The sequence below is a fragment of the Neolamprologus brichardi genome, chromosome 23 (assembly GCF_056152115.1).
Source record: "Neolamprologus brichardi isolate AB-2024 chromosome 23, ASM5615211v1, whole genome shotgun sequence".
Taxonomy (NCBI): Eukaryota; Metazoa; Chordata; class Actinopteri; order Cichliformes; family Cichlidae; genus Neolamprologus; species Neolamprologus brichardi.
In genome coordinates this window covers 16861867-16881662 of record NC_142125.1, presented here as the reverse complement: position 1 = coordinate 16881662, position 19796 = coordinate 16861867, and the positions used below count along the sequence as shown (strand labels likewise).

The following is a 19796-nucleotide window of genomic DNA, read 5'->3' as shown; positions in this document are numbered from 1 at the left end:
ATTTAGATTCCCCCCCAAATTATAAACAAGTTGGCATGTGATAAATCGTTAATACCATTGCAGCCAAGTTATATAATATGTCTTTATTTACGACGAATTTACGACTGTGCGTAAATTCCCCCTAATTTTGGTATGATCCGAGCTCAGGCACAAGGTGACTTAGCACGGCACTTACTCCTGTGAGTGAGGGGGAAGAAGCTGCTGCCTGCGAGTTTGCTGTAGGAGAAGCGCAGCCAGGCAGAAAGAAGAGAGCTTAAATTTGACCAGGTAACAAAACAAATCATTTGTACTGTACAAATAATGTAACTATGATGGTGTATCACAAAAGATTGATATCAAACTGATCACTTGACCCATATTATGGTACTTGCTCAGCAATGGACATAAGGAGCTTCTGTCAAAGAAGAAACTCAGGTAGATGTTATTTTATATATTATGCTTTGTATGTTGAGGAATTTCAATACACAGCAGTATATTCACAGTTACCAGATATTTACATACACTTTATTTTTTTTTACTGTTACTGTTAAACATCAATTTAAAGTAAACCTTTTTGTTTTAGATAAATAAATATTGAAATATCTTTTGAATTAGTTAAATGTCAGAATAAAAAGAATGAGCTGTCTATTTTAATCACTTTCATCAAATTTAAGAGTACATATACACAAAGTTTATTGTTAATTAATAAGAAAACTCCAGATGATTCCATTCTGAGCTGGAGAAGCTTCTGATAGGTTAGTAGAGTCCATGTGAGTAAATTGGTGGCACACCTGTGGATGCATATAAGGCAAAATACAAAGCCTGTTTCTTTGTCATGGGAAAATCAAGAGATGTCAACCAAAACACCAGGAAAGGAATTGTGGAGCTCCATAAGTGTGGCTCAATTTTGAATACAATTTGGTGCCATTTGCAATTAAGAAATACAGACAATTTATCTCTTTACTCTTAAATTTAACAAATATGATATTTATATTTATCAATAAAAAATCATTTAGTCTGTTTTGATGTTTGACAATTAAAAAAGTGATTTTTGTTTTTATCTGAAGAGTGTGTAAATATCTGGTTTCAATTGTATATTTGATGATGTTGGTGTTTGGCTTGATTGTCAGCACAAAGAGGGAGAGAGAGGAACAGAGAGAGAGAGAGAGAGGAACAGAGAGAGAGAGAGAGGAACAGAGAGAGAGAGAGAGAGAGAGGAACAGAGAGAGAGAGAGAGGAACAGAGAGGGGGAGAGAGGAACAGAGAGGGAGATGGAGAATGAGGACAGAACAGAGAGGGAACAAGAGCAGGTGAGACAGACATGTTAGTCAAATGGTTGTTTACCAAAAGTATCACCGTATCATAGGTACTCATGTATCTCGTACCTAGTGTTTCTTTTTAGGTTTGTTATTTTTCAAATTCTATATTTATTAGGTTATGCAGGCTTGTTTGCACAACAAGGCTAAATAATTATTCTGGTTGTGTCTTGGTTAAGTCCTAAAGTAGCCCTGTTTTAATTCCAGATCAGTTCTGGGTCTGGTTGAATTGGGGTTTAGTAAACAAGCAGACAAAGAAAATTGGATTTGATCAAAAAATCGGAATTGAGTATTAAGACCTGCAGTGTGAACGTAGCCTCACTTTCTTAAATCCACTCACTCTCACTGGTTCTGTTTATTTACCAATATTGGCTGAAAATGTTCATTTCCAAAGAAAAGACACAGGCAGACTGTGCTTACAGGATGTGATGTTACAACAGTGGTGAAATATGAATGTGTTATATATTTGTTCAAGACATATTCTTCGTTATGGGAAGAAATATTGAAATCATTATGAATGACTAGTGATTTCTGTAACTTTGTGTATATAATTTGGCATTTCTTACTGATGTAGTCCAAAAATAAATACATGATACCATTTCATGTATTTTAAAGGTTTATTTGCAAGACACACAAACAGACACAATTGAAAGTTACAAATGTATTGTGCATGAAACGATTTCAAACGTGGTGCAGATGTGTGTCACGAGTTAATCTGGCTGTAGGCTGTGGCACTTGGCCACAGGTGGCGCTAGTTGACTCGACTCCATTTGAGCGCACACAAAGTAAACTGCACGCTTTAGTTGTGAAGCGAAAACGCTGAAATCGGAGTAATAACACGTACTACGGGAACGATAACAACGACAAGATTTTCCCGATCGTTTACTCTTGCTGTCCTGTGAACAGCATCGGTGTGGTGTTAATTGTTTGCTGTTTTCGCGATCGCCTCCTGCATGGGAATATCACCAGGTAAACTCGCAACATTTTTAAACATTTAGTTGTTCAATAGCAACAAGACTGACGGAGTGTGTTTGAGGTAACCTCACAAATATCACCAATGAAATATTTCTTCTTCTTCTTTCAAGTTTAAGGGCAGCTTGCATCCAAAATTGTTCCATTACTGCCATCTCCTGGCTTTTAATCTTCCGTCACTCCTGAGTCCTCAGATCCTCTTAAAATATCCCCCACACCACCAGCCTCAACTCTTAATGCAACGCAGGATGGAGCCATGCTGTCATTTCCTTACATCAAATTCTGACTCCATCATCAGAATGTCACAACAGATATCAAGACTCATCAGATCAGACAATGTTTATCAATTTTCTACTGTTCAACTTTGGTGAGGCTATCTAAATTTAGCCTGAGTTTCTTGTTCTTACCTGACAGCAGTGATACCTGGCTCTACATGCTGTGTGTTCAGAGATGCTCTTGGACATACCTCAGTTGTAACGAATAGTTATTTGAGTTACTTTGCCTTCTTATGAACTTAAAGCAGTATGACCTCTGACCTCTGGGATCAACATGCTCACTGGATATTTTCTCTTTTTCACACCAATCTTTGTAAAGCCTAGAGATCATTGTGTAAGAAAAGCCTAGTGGATTAGAACCACTTAAAAACATAAGAGCCAGATAAAAGTAATTTCTAAAAACACGGTAAAAAAACAGCATGAACTTGTTTTCCTCTTTTATTACACAAGAAAGAGACACTTGAACAAAATAGAAGCAACACTGTTAAAGAAAAAAGAAATACAGTTTTGAGTTTTTCAGAGTCAGACCAACCTGTCTGAATACCATCTGGCACCAACAATCATGTTCAAAGTCATTTAAATAATTTTTCCCCCATTCTAGTGCTCACTTTGAACTTCAGGGACTCTGCCTAAATGCATTGAATTACTGCCACGTGCAGGTGTACTTATTAAAGTGGCTGGGGAGTCTTTCTATAGAGAAAACATCAACTTTCTGTCTAGCTCTTCTTCTACTGTCATAAAAATATTTACTTAAAGCAGCCACTGGGTGGCGCATTTTACTAATATTTAAAACATAAAAGTAACCAAGCAGTAACATAACAGAAATTACAGAAACAATTTTGAAACATTTTTTTGAAATAAATTTGGCTTGCTTTATGACTATTCTGGCAGTGGGAATAAACTTCTACTCTGGATAAATGAATAAATGAATGAAGGTATATGGAACTATGTAGCAAAGGAAAAAAAAACTCTCAATATGTTTTATATTTTAGATTCCTATAAGTAGCCACCCTTTGCTTTGTTGACAGTGCTGCAAACCCTTGGCCTTCTCTCAATGAGCTTCATGATGTAGTCACCTGAAATAGTTTTCACTTCGCAGCTGTGCCTTGTTGGGGTTCATTTGTGGAATTTCTTGCCTTCGTAACGGGGTTGGGATCATCAGTTGTGTTGTGCAGAAGTCGGGTTGGTACACAGCTGACAGCCCTTTTTGACAACGGTTAGAATCCATATGATGGCAAGAACCAATCAGCTAAGTAAAGGGAAGTGGCAGTCCATCATTACTTCAAGAATTGAAGGTCAGTCAGCCTGGAAAATTAAAAACTTTTAATGTGTCCTCCAGTGCAGTCACAAAAACCATCAAGAGCTACAACAAAACTGGCTCACATGAGGCCTGCCCAAGGAAAGTAAGACCAAGAGTCATAAATTCATCTGAGTCACCAGCCTCAGAAATCACAAGTTAACAGCACCTCAGATAAATACCACACAGAGTTCCAGTAGCAGACACATCTCTACAGAAGAACTTTGTTTGGACCAAGAAACACAAGGGATGTACATTAGACCAGTGGACATCTGTGCTTTGGTCTGATGAGTAACCCGTGAAGCATGGAGGAGGTGTGATGGTGTGAGGGTGCTTTGCTGGTGACACTGTTGGGGATTTATTCAAAATTGAAGGCACACTGAACCAGCATGGCTACCACAGCATTCTGCAGCAACATGCCATCCCATCCCATGGTTTGCATTCAGTTGGACCATCATTTATTTTTTAACACACAATGACCCTAAACACACCTCCAGACTGTGTGAGGGCTGTTTGACCAAGAAGGAGCGTGATGGAGTGCAGCGCCAGATGGCCTGGCCTCCACAATCACCTGACCTAAACCCAGTCGAGATGGTGTGGGATGAGATGGACTGCAGAGTGAAGGCAAAAGGACCAGTCCTGGGAACTCCTTCAAGACTGCTGCAAAACCATTTCAGGTGACTAACTCAGTAGTTAGTTAGCGCTCATCAAGAGAATGCCAACAGTGTGTAAGGCAGTAATGAAAGCTAAAGGGTGGTTATTTGGAAGAATCTAAAATATAGTGTCTTTTGACTTATTTCACACATTTTTGCTTACTACAAAATTTCATTCGTGATCATTCATAGTTTTGATGCCTTCAGTGAGAATCTACAATGTAAATAGTCACAAAAATAAAGAAAAGCATTAAATCAGGTGTGTCCACACTTTTGACTAGTAGTCTGTGTGTGTTGTGTGTTTTGGAGCCTTCACTGTGGCCATAAGGTGACATTACATGAGCTAGTTTAAATTTATATAGTGATCACTTGTTGACAGATATTTCAGGATAAGAACTGAAGTTAAGGTTTGGTGTACCGTATCTCCTTATCTTATCTATATTTTAAAAATCACAATCTGGTAAAATATTAGTGGTGCGGGGGTCACACTTGAATCTAACATCAATAAAGTTAAAATATAGTAGAAAAAAATGTATGAGTTGTATCTTTTGATTTGTGCGCCCTCTTAAACCTAAGTGAACCTGCATTTGCGGCTCTATTTACAGAAGGAGACACATTGACACCACAACCAGAAAGATTTCCATTTTAGCACGCCATAGCCACACCTCATAATAAACCAGCCCTGCCCTCTGTGGTGTTACGTGCTCCCTTTGTTGCTGAGCAAGCTCCCAACAAGGATGTGAGAAGTACAAAAAACCCCACAAAAAAACAAAACAAGCATAGATGCAGCTCTGAAGGACTCTGGTGGCACCTTGTGGCTGGAAATATGAACAGCACGTGCTGAAAACACGGAACATGAGATGGGATGGCACAATCTAAAAATCAAACAGTACAGCAGTGATGAGTTGATACTGTGGTTGCAGAGAAGGACTTCTCATTTTTCAGATTCTGGTACTGGGTGATTATAAACTTATCCCCCAAAGTTAAACACCACACGCACCATTAGGTGGAAGGGTGGAGCTTTTCTGTGTTGACGTGGGATCATTAAGAAAGTGACTGATGACACTGGGACAGTGTCGGGAGCTCACTGCTTTAAGACGGCTAAGCAATACAGCAAGAACTGTGCTATATGCACTTTTAGCATAGTGCCCAAATGGAAATGGGCTTCACGCTTATATGATGTGAAGCTGGATAAGGTAAAGAAAACAGGTGATTTGTGCTGACATTTCACGAAACTGCTGTGGTTAAAAGCAAACACAGTTTGCTAAACATCTACAGTCACTGTGCTTCTGCCAGCAGTGAAATCATCTGTAGATACCAGTGTACCAGCTAATGTGTCTGAGCCAAAGTTCAACAGACCAACAATGTCTGACACATAACCTTGTGATGAACATTACATCATGTAGATTAGTACTTTTGCCACCAGCTGATTTTTGTTTTGTTTGTTTTGTAAACTACAGCAAACTTGGTGAGCAAGATAAACCATACAGACACATTTAGTGTGTTTGGTGCTAACAAACAGGCTGAAGCACAAACTTACTGGCTGCTCCATACCACACTAATCCTTACAGCACTGTGCAAAAGTCTTGAGCCATCAATTATTTCTTCATATTTTACTAGGGAAATGGGAAGGTGGAGCGATTTATTGAAACATCTGCAAATATATATGAAATCAAAGTAAATAAAGCAAAAACTGGACAATTTGTGCGACCAGTTATTCTTCTACACAGACTGAACTCGTTTTTGTAATTTCTTCATGTGGTTATCCCTAGGTCCAGATTAAAACACAGAGGAGACCGGGCATTTGCTGTCGCTGTCCCCAAACTTTGGAATACATTGCCTTTGCATATCAGATCCTCCTCAACACTGGATACTTTTAAAAGTCATCTAAAGACCCATTTTTATTCTCTGGCTTTTGATTCATCATGAGTTTGTTACTATTATACTTTATGATTTTATTCACTTTTTTAATGATTTTATTCTCTTCTAAAACACTATTCTGTTGTTTTTTTTTTTGTTTATTGCCTTGCCCATTGTATTGTACAGTACTTTGGTCAACACCTGTTGTTTTAAGTGCTATATAAATAAATTTGAACTTGAACTTCACAAAGTGTTCCCCAGGTGTCCTCAAAGATATCCAAAGCTTTTCTTTGGATGGATGCCTTTTGTTTCATTCTCAGTCAAGATGATAACACACAACTTCAATAATGTGGAGGTCTGGGCTCTAAGGAGGCCAATTTCATGACTGATGATGTTTTTACTGCACTGGTAGTGCGTTTGGGGTGATTATCATGCCAAAGCAAAACTATGTTTAAATGAGAGGTGGATCAAACCTGCACTGTACTGTATTATATGTCTTACAATTCAGTTAAGAAAGCACCAAGAGCACACGTCACAGTTTTGCTTGTTAACTCAACACTTTCCTTGAAGAATAAAAACAGTAAACCCCTGAAAACAAAGAACTATTTATTATTTTCCAGAATTCAGAAAGTGTACAAAAGTATGTTGGATAAGTACTAACATGTCCTTTTTTCTTTTCTTTTTTTAATGAAGTGCTCTGACGTTGTTTATGAATGATCACGGTCGCCTGGTGTCCACGGTTAAGCATCCTAAACAACAATCAAATGCAGATAAATCTGAGTTAAGTGTCTCTGTAAAGCCTTTGGTCCCAATGGGAGCAGACGACCATGACGTTTATGGAAGGGGATTTAGTTGTGGGAAGCCACCTGCATGATGACTGAACACAGACTCAACAGCTGCAGGTACTCGTCTGCACCATCTGACAGACACTTGCACACCACCTGAACCAGAGAAAAACAAACAGATTGAGTCATTAAAAAAGGATTTAACGTCTACATTTATTCCAACTTACTATTGTAGCTGCAAAAAACAGCACCGTATTATATGACTTACTGCCATCTTCTCTGTGATAGTCGACTTCTGCTTGTCACTCAGGTCCTGCTCTATGACACACTCATGAAGCTGTGTCAAGATCTGTGTGGCTGCGTAGCCTTCATCCACCATGTTCTGACAGAGAAGATGATTAAAAGGTATTGATTGCCATACCTTTTATTTTGTGCTTAACTATCTATTTCAGGCTATTAGAACACTTACCCTGACTGCTACCTCCAGTTTCTCAAATGTTCCTCTGAAGCAGATTTGGAGCAGGTTGTCAATCATCTTGTCAGGTACAACCTAACAGAGAGCAGAAGCAAGATCTCAGATGAGAAAGACATTCTAACTACAGTTAATAATCATTTTTTGCACTCTACTGTGATACAAATGAAGTGCAGCTCACCCCTGCTATTTCAATGACAGCACAATCAGTGATTTCCTTGTCGACATTGAGGCGTGCAGCACTTTGCAAAAATGTGATGGCTTTCCGCAGATCGCCTTCAGACACCCGCACCAATGCTGCTATACTCTGGATTAGGAAAGACAGTTATCAGACTCCACCAGCTGTGCAAAGAAAGCAGTTGCAGTTCTGCTATACCTCCACTCACATTTAAACTGATTATACATTAAATGTTATGCAGCACATAGATGTCACTCAAATCAGATTTTCTTTTCAACAGCAAATACATTTCTGACCATGGATGGATTACCACCTGGGAAAGGTGGGCACAGGACCAGGGACAGTGACAGTGGTGGAGGAACACCACCAGTATTACCATACCAAACACAGTAAAATGGAAATGGAAACTGGCTGTGCCCTCAGGCATCTGAATTACATTAGCCATTTTTTTTAACATATCATACAGTTAAGAATATTCAACACTTCCTGCCTGTCACTGAGAACTCTTCTGCCTTGTGCTATTGTGCTTACGACAGGAGCAGGCCACATGTACTCTTCACAAATGTAGAGAAGTCTGCAGTCATGATAATCCATCTATTTATGTTACAATCAAAATTTTAGGCAGGAATATTCCTGCGTAACATTCCCTGTATCTAAAATACTTTACAGGTAAGCAAAAATGTTTATACTTGCAAAAACCATCTCTTCACACACTTTGTGTTCTTTTTTTATTTGAAAATGCAGCACCAGCAAAGGATGTTAATAATCATCTACTAATACAATTAAATCAAATGTATAGAAATGGATCATGTAGAATGACTGTAGTATGTGCTTTGACCAGTAGGTGGAGCCTCTTATTGCTTAATGAAATTGAGTGACAGTGCATTAAATCGTAAATTGACTGATGTGCATATCACTTTTCTGCTCATGCTACTGAACACTGCAAACTTAAACCCCAGTTAGTTGTACAGGGGCTGATGTCTGCTACACCTAAAAAAGGCAACTGCAACAATCCCCTGTTTTAAACATTAAATATTAAAAAATAAACAGCTGTTTGCTCATATACATTTGTGGACAGGCTTAACAGCCGAGCAGTTAAACAAACAGGAAAATGGGAGATGTTATGTTTTTCTTTTCTTTTTACCTCTGCAATCAAATCACAAGAAAGCTGGCTGGACTCAACTGGGAGTCTACACCAAGGACAAAAACAGGACAAATAAGGATTGCATGACTCACCATTCAAATCAAAGTTACTTCAGTAATGTCCAAGAACAAAAATACAGGCCTGGAAGTGAGTTTAATACGGTGAGCACAACACAAATTACTTGGGTATTTAAAACCTTGACTTTCTGTTGAGTCTGTTATGGGGAGGATGTGTGCAGATCTATCTTAAAATACTGGTGGTGCCAGGGTCAGACTCAATCTAACATTAACAAAGTTAAAAGATACAGCTCATCATTCTGAGTTGAGCTCCTTACTAAACCCTGATTTGTACTTCTGTGTAAAAAAAAAAAAAAAACAAAAAAACATTCAATATGTATTTGTGGATGAGTAAAATAAATGTGTTGAAACTATACTTGTACTAGTCAACTATTTAATTATTTTTGGCATTTTGTAGAAGGACTAAAATGTCACACATCCTCATAGCAGTCTCCAAAAGGACCTAAAAAGTGTGCAACTGATCATCTTTAAACCTGCAGATACTGTCACTGCTGAAGATTACAGCTTCATTAGTAACAAAAGGGAAGAGCAGACTTTCTTTTATTTGTTACATGAATCTTTTTCTTTTTGTGTGCTGCTTTTGTAAAGAAAAAAACATAAAACATTTAACAGCACCCACTGGTAAGATTATTATGTCTGGTAATTTCTTTTACACTCTCCTTTTAAATCAGCCTCTCAGTTAAAATCAAAGAGCACTTTCCCCCATGTATGGAGCAATTAAAAAATGAACCTACACTAGAAGTGCGCAAGACATCTTAGAAATTTCTCACAGGTCTACATTACACTATCTAGTCTTTAAATCTGACGTCATTAGCCGTGTCTGGGCCCAAACTCCGCTTAAGGTCACAGTCAAACGATCACTGCGGCATCACTGAGGATTGAAAAAACTGTCTAAATTCTTTCATCTGTAATAAAATGATCAGTGTTGCTGCTTTACCAGGTGTAACAATTAAGTTTAACATCCAGGCATCCATGAAAACAGAATTTATGAAATTTAACGGTGTTAGAAGTTAGCAGGAAGTTAGCTCGCTAGTTTCCATCTAAATATAATATACCATGTTCTGACTGAGAGATTTCTAGATTAAGATGTACAGCTCTGCTATCACTTCCGACATAAATGAAGACAGAAAACTAAACAGCAGTGACGTTTGTAGGGTTACTGAAGTTTGGCTAGCTGGTATATAATGATGTGCTACATGATCGCTAGCGACACAGCTATGTTAGCATAAACACAGATAGGCTGGAGGATGAACGCTAACTTTTTTCCACTCAATAAAAGTTAACGTGAGGGTTCCCGAAGGTTAGGGACAAATGCAACCGCATGGCAGGATGCTATACACGGACCAAACTTCAGTCAGGAGAACAACTGATATAATCCATCCAAAATATGAGGTTAGTCATTAATATACTGCTGCATGGGCTCGGCTGTAGTTACATCGTAAGGTTTCAAAACCTGAAGCTTTAAAATGAATAGTGGTAATAAAAACAGAGAGGCAGACCACAGTGATCACTGACTGTTTTTAGGGGCTTGTTGAGATTAAATAGAACAAGATACAAAGCATTAAAACGTGTTAAAAACACAAAAGCCTTATTAAACGCTGAGTCGTTTGGGCCCAGAAGCAGGATTCATCACGTCATCACTTGAAGACCGGATAGCAGCACAATCATTTTCTTTCTTCCTACCTCTTTGGTGTACTTGAGGTTCTCCTTTTCGCATATCTCTAGTAGACGTTCTTCCTGGATCTGATTGGCTAGAGGTTTGAAGCGAAACTTGGAACACCGAGAAGTCAGAGGCTCAATAATCCTAGAAAACACATAGACATACAAGCAGGATTACAATAACTGTGTGTTAACTGTGTGTTTAATTGATTCTGAGCAACAACCCACAGCAGACCTGCTTATATAGTTACAGATGAGACAAAACCGAGTTGTGCGAGACTCCTTCTCCATGGTCCGTCTGAGAGCAGCTTGAGCTGGCGCTGTCATGGAATCGGCCTCATCCAGTATGATGATCTTAAAAGGAGGACACGACTTCCCGCTGCAAATGTAGCAAAATAGTGAAAGTTTCGGCATTAGTTTGGACTTCACTGACAGAGACTTTGGTACTTTATTTCAATAATTATTCCAAAAGCTGTTCTGTCTGTAAACGGAGTTATCATCAGAGCACTGCTGGCACCACTGAAATGGGCTTTATGACACACAGTCACTTTACCTTTGCATGTTTTAAAGGAAAACTGTACATACAGGAACTTATTCCTTCAGTTTGTGATTGGCTCTACAATTAGAGGATGACGTCTGATGTATGCAGAGCTGAAAACAATCCCAGTTTGCCTTTTAATTCACATTTACCAATTTATAAATGTGAGTAACCTCGTACAAAAAAAACCCAAAACAAAAAATAAGTATAGCTGTTTTCTTATTGTCACAAACTGTAAAATGCTTACTCACTCTGGGCGTGTCCCGGCAACAGTGAGCTGAGCAAAGTTTTTGACTTTATCTCTGACGACCTGGATGCCTCTTTCATCTGAGGCATTGAGCTCCAGCACCCTCTGCCTGTACAGTTCTGGACTGAAAACAGAGACACGAGTCAAATATGAGCAGCAACAGTGCAAAGAAAAAAGGAGAGAGATCAACAAAGGTTTAAAAACTATGATGAAGAAATGACTGATGTGAAATCTCTTATCAAATACCACACATAGAGTTTACCCACCCATAAAGTTCTCTGGCAGCAGCTAAGATGGTAGAGGTCTTTCCTGTTCCAGGAGGGCCATAGAAGAGCAAGTTGGGAAGCTGCAATTTAAACACAGATCCAATGATACTGTGCCTTTATGGCCTTGCAAAATGAGCACAAGTACAACCTGAATACAAAAATATTGGAAATAACCATGTTTATACTGTATATCTGACAACACACTGCTACATTGTGACAAAGCAATCTGACACAAGTTTGAAAACATTCTTACAGTATACGTGGTACATGCACGAGAACAAAAACACACTCATCTCCTATCAGGTGATGGGAAGTCTGCTGACTACGGCATTTTTATTGTTATCAAACCAAATGCAGTAATTCAGCCGAGGCTATAAAAAAACCCCAAAACAACCAAATGTTACTTACATCTGCTCCCTCCAGAGACTTCTTCAACACTGCTACAACCTCCTCCTGAAAGGCCACCTCATCAACACACTTCGGCCTGCTGGAGTTCATTGAAGAAAGAGAAAAAAAAAACTGGTTTGAGTACCTTGCAAGCTTCAATATCAGCACAGGCTACAGATTATATATAGACTCCAGAGAACTGTGCAACAACAAAACAGAAGCACTTTTAACCGCATCACTGTGAAATATTTGTTAAATTTAAACATCTGAAAGTCAATAATATGACTCACTATCCATTACATTTCACATTGTCTTGCCTCTAAAATGACAAACATAACCTTTTATCATAATTTAGGTGATAATTGTGTGTTAAACAAAAGTTTCACAAAAATATGACTTTAGATTATTTTATTGTCATTAGTCAACATATCACAGAAGCATTGCTGAACGAAATTACAAAAAGAGAAGAAAACAAAAAAATAAAAAAATAAAAAGATCACAACATCAGAACCAGGTTAAAATACTGTAGTGTAAGTATCTATTACACAATAACTGATAGAATAAAATATATTAGGATGCTAGTGCACTGCATAAGAATATTAAATAAATATATACATAATAAATAATACATTTGTGAAGTAATGGCAATCAGTTAAAAGCTGCAACAGAAATTGTCACAAAATTATATATGAGGACTAGAAATTTTTGTAAAGATGGGGAAGGAAAAAAAAACGTACGTCCAACTGTTTTATTTGTAGCTCTGCGGTTACCCTCCAACGCACTTACATGCAAAATATGTGTTCCATGTTTGGGGGATTTAATAATCATCTTGAGTCAAGAAACAATCCTGAATTTCACTGTGACATCAAAAGATGATCAAAATGTGAAAATGAGACACATGACGCTATTATTCATTATGCATTTTACAGAGTAAACATTTCTGTAAATCAACCCCAAGACTAAAAAAAAACACAAAAAAATGTTGGATTTTTATGGCAATACTGAACAGTCCCCCCGGTTAAAAGGCGGTTAAGTTTTGTCCTGAAGAATTCTTGAGATTCCTGTAACTCTATATAGTTAATCAGATGTAGTGTACAGTACACCTTTGTGGGTCATACTTACTACTTTTCTACCCAAGGAACAGCCTTGGCTTTCTTCTCTGCACTGGGTCCAGCCACTGCCTTATCTTTCAAAGGCCTGGCTGCCTGAACTGTTGCTCCTTTCAAAAATGCTTGCATGACTCTTCTTTATTCTGTTAAAATGAACATACAAAATGCACACACTATAATTATTATATCATAATTATACAGAGGTAGGGTAGGTTGTAACAATATTTTGGAAACAAAGATAAAACAAATGTCCAGCACTGTGCTGAATTCCATCCTGTACCATGATATCCACATGTAGCTGCCTTGTTTAATCAAGCTATTGTCATGAAAGTTGTAATATTCAAAGACATGTCACCTAACAAGTAAACCATAACATGCCAGAATAATTGAAATCAAAATTATCAAGCCAATTATGATCTACATCATATATACACCCCTTATTTCTAATCCTGTTCATTCAGGTAACTTTCAAGAAAATGAAAGCATCTTTAGCACCACCTCCAGCTCAGCCTGCTGTCTTTTTGTTAGTGTCACCATCTCCCAACCATTGATTATGGAGTAGTGTTGGAGACTAAGTTAGAGAGAGAGCCAAGTCTGACACAGTTTGGACAAGTGCAGAGACAGTGGATATCTAGGACAAAGGATGCTGAATATGAAGCTAGCAGAAAGGTGGAAACAAGGAAGAACACAGAGAAGGTTCATTGACGTAGTGTGACGCAGAGTTGAAGTGACAGAGAAGGATGCTAGGGGTAGGGCGAGATGGAGGCACATTATCCACTGTGGCGACCCCTAAACAGTGCAGCCAAAAGAAGAAGAGGCACGCCTCAGAAAGATCGCTCTGTTGATTTGCTACAAGTCTTTTTAGACCCGGTATGCACAAGCATGAGTTAATAGATCGTTTAAAGAATGGTTGAACGACTGGAGAAAAAGACATAACGATCATTAATCGTTAACGTCAAGCCTTATTTCATTCGTTGGGCAGTAGACGTTAAAATGTGACATCATAACGTTGGGATGCAAGAGCGGCACTTAAGAAATTTAACATCACAACAGACAGAACTGTATTCGTTATGTAGCTCGCTAATGAGAAAGTGAAGTTAGTGGTTTACTTTGAACAGCAGATACAGCTTGACCCAGACATCACTGGTGTGTAGCCCATGTTATCTGCGGTTAGTAAACACCACGCCGTCTCCCTGAATATTAAATGGCATTTGGCACTGTTTTTAGCATTATAGCACAACTTATCATGGAAGCTAACGAGGCTATGTGAGTTGGCCACTGTGCTTACTATGAGCTAATAACATTAGCCCCGTTGTTAGCCTTGTGTCTTTTTTCATAAACATGGACCACTTTAGAAGTCTTACCTAATAATTCCAAGGGCGGAGTGAATAAATATCTAAAACTCCAGTAGTAGTAATAATAATTCTGGCAGCTGGCTCGACCCCTGTCTGCTTAACTCCGTGTCCTCAACAGCGTCCGTGAGTCTTCCCGCGCTAGCGGCCGAAAACACTTCCGTCGACGTCATTGTGTAACTTCCAATCATATGGTGCGGACGCCGCTTGTTTCCTTAGTCACGTCTCCTCCCATCCCTTTCTCCTTTTGGGGGAGAGGGGCTTTTTTTGTCTCCTCTTCATTCTGTATCCTTCATAATTTCCCGTTATTTTCGTTTGGTTTGTTAATACGCAACATTTCCGCTTATGTTCTAAACTGTTAAATTTTAGACAAATAAACAAATAAATAATCCGATAGTTTAGATTTAATGATTTCATCTGACAAAAACAAACACTGTGTAGTCATGTTCCTAAGAAATACAGGATTATGTGCTTTGTTTTGTCTGCCAGTTGATGGGCCATTGATCTTGGTTGTTTCTGTTGTACGGCCTGTGATTGCCTGCAGAGAGAAGATGAATGAGTAGCAAGAGCACAGATGTCTCTGGCTAATAGACAGTCCCAGGAGCATACAGGGCCATGGAGAGATGCTAGAGCCCCTTACATTGTTTGGTTCAGGCAAAATGTGGAGCTGGATTAGCAGAGTGGCTTTAGTAGCACCAAATGACTCTGTGAAGTGAAAGCGTGAATGATTTGTTTTGTTCGTGCTCTTGCGTGATGATGATTAAATCAGAGTTATTTAATTTAACACGGTCTTTTTGATGGCTAAATATGTAGGGTTTTAAAAATGTTTTATGTTATTTTCCCACATATTTAACAAAAACAGAATATATATAATTTTTTATAATGTTTAATTTGATAATCATTGTGTGTTCCTGGGGCTCCACTCCTCTTACAGTCCAGCTCCAGGCACCAGGATTTCTCTCTTGGACCTATTAACCCCCACCCCACCCTCAGCCAGCTCTGTGTCTCTCCCTCCGCCCTGCAGGCAGGTGAAGCAGCCTTCTGATTCGTTTTCCCTCTGTGTGACTCAGCTTCTTTATGAGAGCAAATAGAGCATCATCAAAGCAGCAGCACCACTGATTTCCTGCCCATCAGGCTTGAGGAGTTTCCCTTTCAATGGAGTGGACTCAACTATCTCCCCTGGCTGAGGAGCATTCTGTCTTTTCCTAGGTTAGAGGTGCTGTAAATATTTACTTTTGTTCTATGAGGATTTTTCTGGTTTTCAGTTGGGGCTTGGAGCATCATGACAAGGAACGGTTGGCTCTATCAGTGTCTGGATGGCTGATCAATAATTGGATGTTTTTACTTACAAATTTTCTGAAACTGCAGTTTTATTTTTTACTATTGGCACAGTTTTCTGACTGATAGGGCGACAAACAAATTGCCTCTTTTGTTGTCTTTCCGCTTGACTTGTTCTGGCTTTTATTGTTTAATTGCTTAACAGTTACCTTGCCATTGTTTTTTACTGAACACTGACTGGCAGATTACCCTGCTCGCCGTTCAATTGACTAAGCTATTTTATTTTCTATTCTATCAACCCCAACTGGGTTTTTTTTGTCATTTTATATGTGCCTTACTAGCAGTGTGGTTATTTTATATGTAGACTTACTATTTAGCTAAGTGGCTGGGAGTGGCATCAACATTATCATTATCCCCAGGCTTTGTGGCTCTCTGTGATGGTGATAAATGTGAGGAAGGACTTAGAATAAGAGTATAAATAAGAATCAACATATAAGAGGGGAAGAAAGGGAGACACAAATCTCAAAGGAGAAAATTGGATTAGGGAGAAAAAGCAGGGGAGACTGTCTGGGGTGGAAGGGTGACGAGAGGAGGCGTGGCAGCAGAGAGAGAGAGTGAGACGAAGAGAGATCAAGAGAAGAGTGGATGCAACCCACACCCTGAGATGCTGTGCTGGCTGAGAGAGGACGAGATGTCGGTTCAGGAGCTGCTACAGAGGGTCGAGTGTGTCATCACTCATGTCGGTAAGTCATCGTATATCTTCTCAGTTTCCCCCCTTTGTCTGTCTGTTCATGTTTCGCTCTCAGGTGGATTAATTAGAATAAGAGGAGCGGATGTTTTAAACGGTATCCTCTCATGGGAAATTCTAAGGAGAGTCCGCCTCTTGGAATATACCCTCGTTGTGGTGAAAGATCTTTATCTATAAATCTTTGACTTGTAATTAGGAAGCAGGGCAAATGAAATGGAGGCAGGGAATTTCCATCCTCTCATCAGGACCACTGAGTGAAGAGGGATGCGATGGGCAAGAAGGAACATGTGCCAAAGAGTGTAGCAGAGAAGTCATTGGGTTCAGTCGTGATTTTCAGCAGCAATCAACATTTTTTAAATTGATTTTTCAATTCATTCTCATTTTCACTGGCATACATTAACTGTTTCCTTTGATGCGTGTAAATATTACTGAGACCAGGATCTTATTTTCTTGTTTTAATATGAATAATGATGATACATATTGAATCTTCCATTGATATTGCCCATTTAAGTTTCTGTCTTGTTACCTTTACTCAGTTTTTTCATTGTGCCTTTTATTTCCACCTCTCCTCTTTGCCCTTCTCTCATAGTAATCACTTCTTTTCCATCCCGAGTTCGTCCTTTCTCTCCCCTCTGTGTGTCCTTCATTCTGCCTTCCATGCTGTTCAGTCCACTAAAACCTTTTTTTCTCCTTGCACTTCTCTCCTCATTCATCCATCATCTTTCATCCTCCTTCTCTCTAATTCCGCATCCGGGTTGTTTCTGGTGTGGAAGTAGGTTAATGTGCCACGCTGGAGACGGTTGCATTGCACAGTATTCTCCATTGCTGCACTGCCTGCACTGCACAGTAGCTAAGAGAATGATGGGTAGGGGGGCGGAGGGCAGCCTGTGAAGAGTGTTACTATGGAAACTGGCTCTGAATTAATTTACTGGAAATCATGCTCGCTCAGTATGCTGCCACCAGTGTTTGCAGCACAGATGATTCTGTAAAGGTGTTAATTTAACTGGATATTGTTATATTCTTCACCTGTTTTTAAAAGATTACTTGTTATACCCATTATATAATTGAGAAACGAATGATATTGGGCTCATGCTAACCTGAGTGTAACTTAATTTTAAGTCTGCACTCTGAAGTTAATTGATTTACAGTAGTGTGACTTGTTTCAGTCCAAAATAGAATGACACGAAACTACAATATGACTCTGTGAACTGATTTATGTCTGCACATCATTAATACACAGACCCAGCCATCAATGATCTGTCTATGCAGCTACTTAAAAAATTAAAATCCAGCAGGTCAATTTGTCATTAATAAAATTTGTGCATTATTATTATTTTTTTTTATTACTTCAGGCCTTTCAGTTCGGTCTTAAAGTTATACATTACTGAAATTTCATAACAAATATTGGATGTCCAGTTAAAGGCCTTTCCTCTCTGTGATTGATGATTACAATTAACCTTAACCCCACTTTTTAGAGGCAAATAAAAGGAATATATATATTTTTAAAAACAACAAAACTGCATAGATTCACTCCAAGTACTCCAGTTTCCTCCCATGCGTGTTAGGTTAATCAGTGATTCTAAATTGACAAAAGTGTGAATGTGAGTGTGAATAATTGCCTGTCTATCCGAGTTAGCTTTGCGATGGATGACCAGTATCAGTGTGTGTCCAGTGAAAGCTCGGATGGGCTCCAGTCAAAGGCTGCAGTTTAACAGTCAGTTTACTTAAGAAGGTTCCTAATTGAGTGACGTGAAGCTGGAAGCATCTGTGTGGGAACAACAATAAGAGCTGGATGAATTCTCTAATTAAGTAAATGTGCTGCATTGCTTCATGTATGGTCCCCTTTAGCACTGGATACATTGAACCATTCTTTATGAAAGGTGAGAAAATATTGCTCTCCCACAATTCAAATATGCATTAACAGCTCATGAAAACAAACTTTTAACATTACACTCAAGCGACACAGATTATCATGTAAATTACTGCAGTTTTTTTTCTTTTTCATACTGCAACTGCCTAATATGCATTTATACTTCTTTCAATAATTTGTTTAACTGACAACTAAATGAGCATTGTGCTACTTAACAAAATTACTTGGGAGATGCTCAAGCTTTAATAAAGGCAAGACTTAAAGTGAATCACCTCTTCAGCGGGAAAGGAAAGTATGAGTCGATGGCTGGGTGAGGCAATTTTTCCTAATACAGCTTTTCACTGTTACGACTGGTAGGCTGCTATATTCCAGTGTTGCATAAAAAGCATGTTATCTAAGATGCACCTTTTTGGAATTCATCTACGGGACTCTGTAGTTTCACCACAGCAGGCCCATGTTAACAGAATGCGCTGTCATACTTTTTAAGCATAAGTGCAGTTGAATTTCCTGAGCACTGGATTTCAAAGTTACTATGAAATCGCCATCATTCTATGACTTTATAATATTTCTCACCAGGGTAAAGTGAAAGTGATTACCGAAAAATGTTGGTGGTCATTTTTTTCACCATTCAACCACAACCAAAAGCATACTAATGCAGAGAATCAGAAACGGAATGGATGACAACTTAATCTATAATTGTACTTAATTTCACAGTCTATTAAACACAGTCAAATGTGCTAACAAGTAGTTTTATAGGAACAGCATTTAAAGAGAAGCCCACTTTACAGAAACCTACACATTAATGTTGTTGCAGTACTTCAAGCATTCTCTCTTAATTAGTTAAACACAACAACACATTGCTCATTCAGCAGCGGGGAGCTCATTTTTGTTCCTTCTTAGACCAGACCCAAGCCACAGCTTCAGACACTGATTAAATTACTATTTTAAATGAATGTTGACTTACACTGTAAATGTTTGCCATTTATATACCTTTGCAGTTGATCATATGCTTGCATCCTTTATGAGTATAAACAAAACAAACTATAAGGGCTTTTGGTGATGTAATTCCACCTCTGCTTATTGTCATTAAAGGAATGACAGACACTCTCTCTAATTTTCTGTACAGTCATTTTGAAGAGAGCTTGTTGGCTTTTCATCTTTGATATTGTGCAGGCAGCAGGATGAGGAGAAGCCTCAAATGGCAGAATGTAATTGATCAAAGATGGAATCAATTTTCCTTGGCGTGTGTTAGATCAGTAGAGACAGATCATGAGAATGTACTGTACCTCTGTTATAAGATGATACTGTTTGACATGAGTTGGGTTTCAGAGCAT

The 19796-nt window shown here is 38.7% G+C and overlaps 2 protein-coding genes across 7 annotated transcripts in view; one reads left to right on the top strand and one right to left on the bottom strand.

Annotated features, from left to right (window-relative positions):
* Window positions 1-6944: 6944 nt before the first annotated feature.
* rfc4 (replication factor C (activator 1) 4) lies at window positions 6945-14774 on the bottom strand. The gene is made up of 11 exons (XM_087836604.1): window positions 14579-14774; window positions 13228-13357; window positions 12127-12205; window positions 11719-11798; window positions 11457-11576; window positions 10903-11046; window positions 10692-10812; window positions 7791-7916; window positions 7607-7687; window positions 7406-7519; window positions 6945-7293 (listed from the first exon to the last, which is right to left on the bottom strand). The coding sequence occupies exons 2-11, from the start codon at window positions 13341-13343 to the stop codon at window positions 7201-7203; spliced, it is 1074 nt and encodes a 357-aa protein (XP_087692730.1). The 5' UTR covers window positions 13344-13357; window positions 14579-14774; the 3' UTR covers window positions 6945-7200.
* Window positions 14775-15689: 915 nt separating this feature from the next.
* The window catches only part of mcf2l2 (MCF.2 cell line derived transforming sequence-like 2), a 105101-nt gene continuing 100994 nt past the window's right edge, over window positions 15690-19796 (top strand). For 3 of the 6 annotated variants that reach the window (XM_087836831.1, XM_087836835.1, XM_087836834.1), the window contains exon 1: window positions 15691-16587. In XM_087836831.1, the coding sequence (XP_087692957.1) occupies window positions 16509-16587 (79 nt within the window). In that variant the 5' untranslated portion in view covers window positions 15691-16508. Of the gene's footprint in view, window positions 16588-19796 lie in introns of all 6 variants that reach the window. The other 3 variants (XM_087836836.1, XM_087836837.1, XM_087836830.1) reach the window with 2 other exon arrangements.

What these genes read in the sequence shown, in the direction of transcription:
- rfc4 (XM_087836604.1), bottom strand. Translation starts at nt 13,343, where the DNA reads ATGCAAGCATTTTTGAAAGGAGCAACAGTTCAGGCAGCCAGGCCTTTG. An exon ending in GTTCCTTGGGTAGAAAAGTA is followed by an intron (nt 12,206 to 13,227) that starts GTAAGTATGACC and finishes AATGAACTCCAG; the next exon opens with CAGGCCGAAGTGTGTTGATG. An exon ending in ACCTCAAGTACACCAAAGAG is followed by an intron (nt 7,917 to 10,691) that starts GTAGGAAGAAAG and finishes TTCCTAATCCAG; the next exon opens with AGTATAGCAGCATTGGTGCG.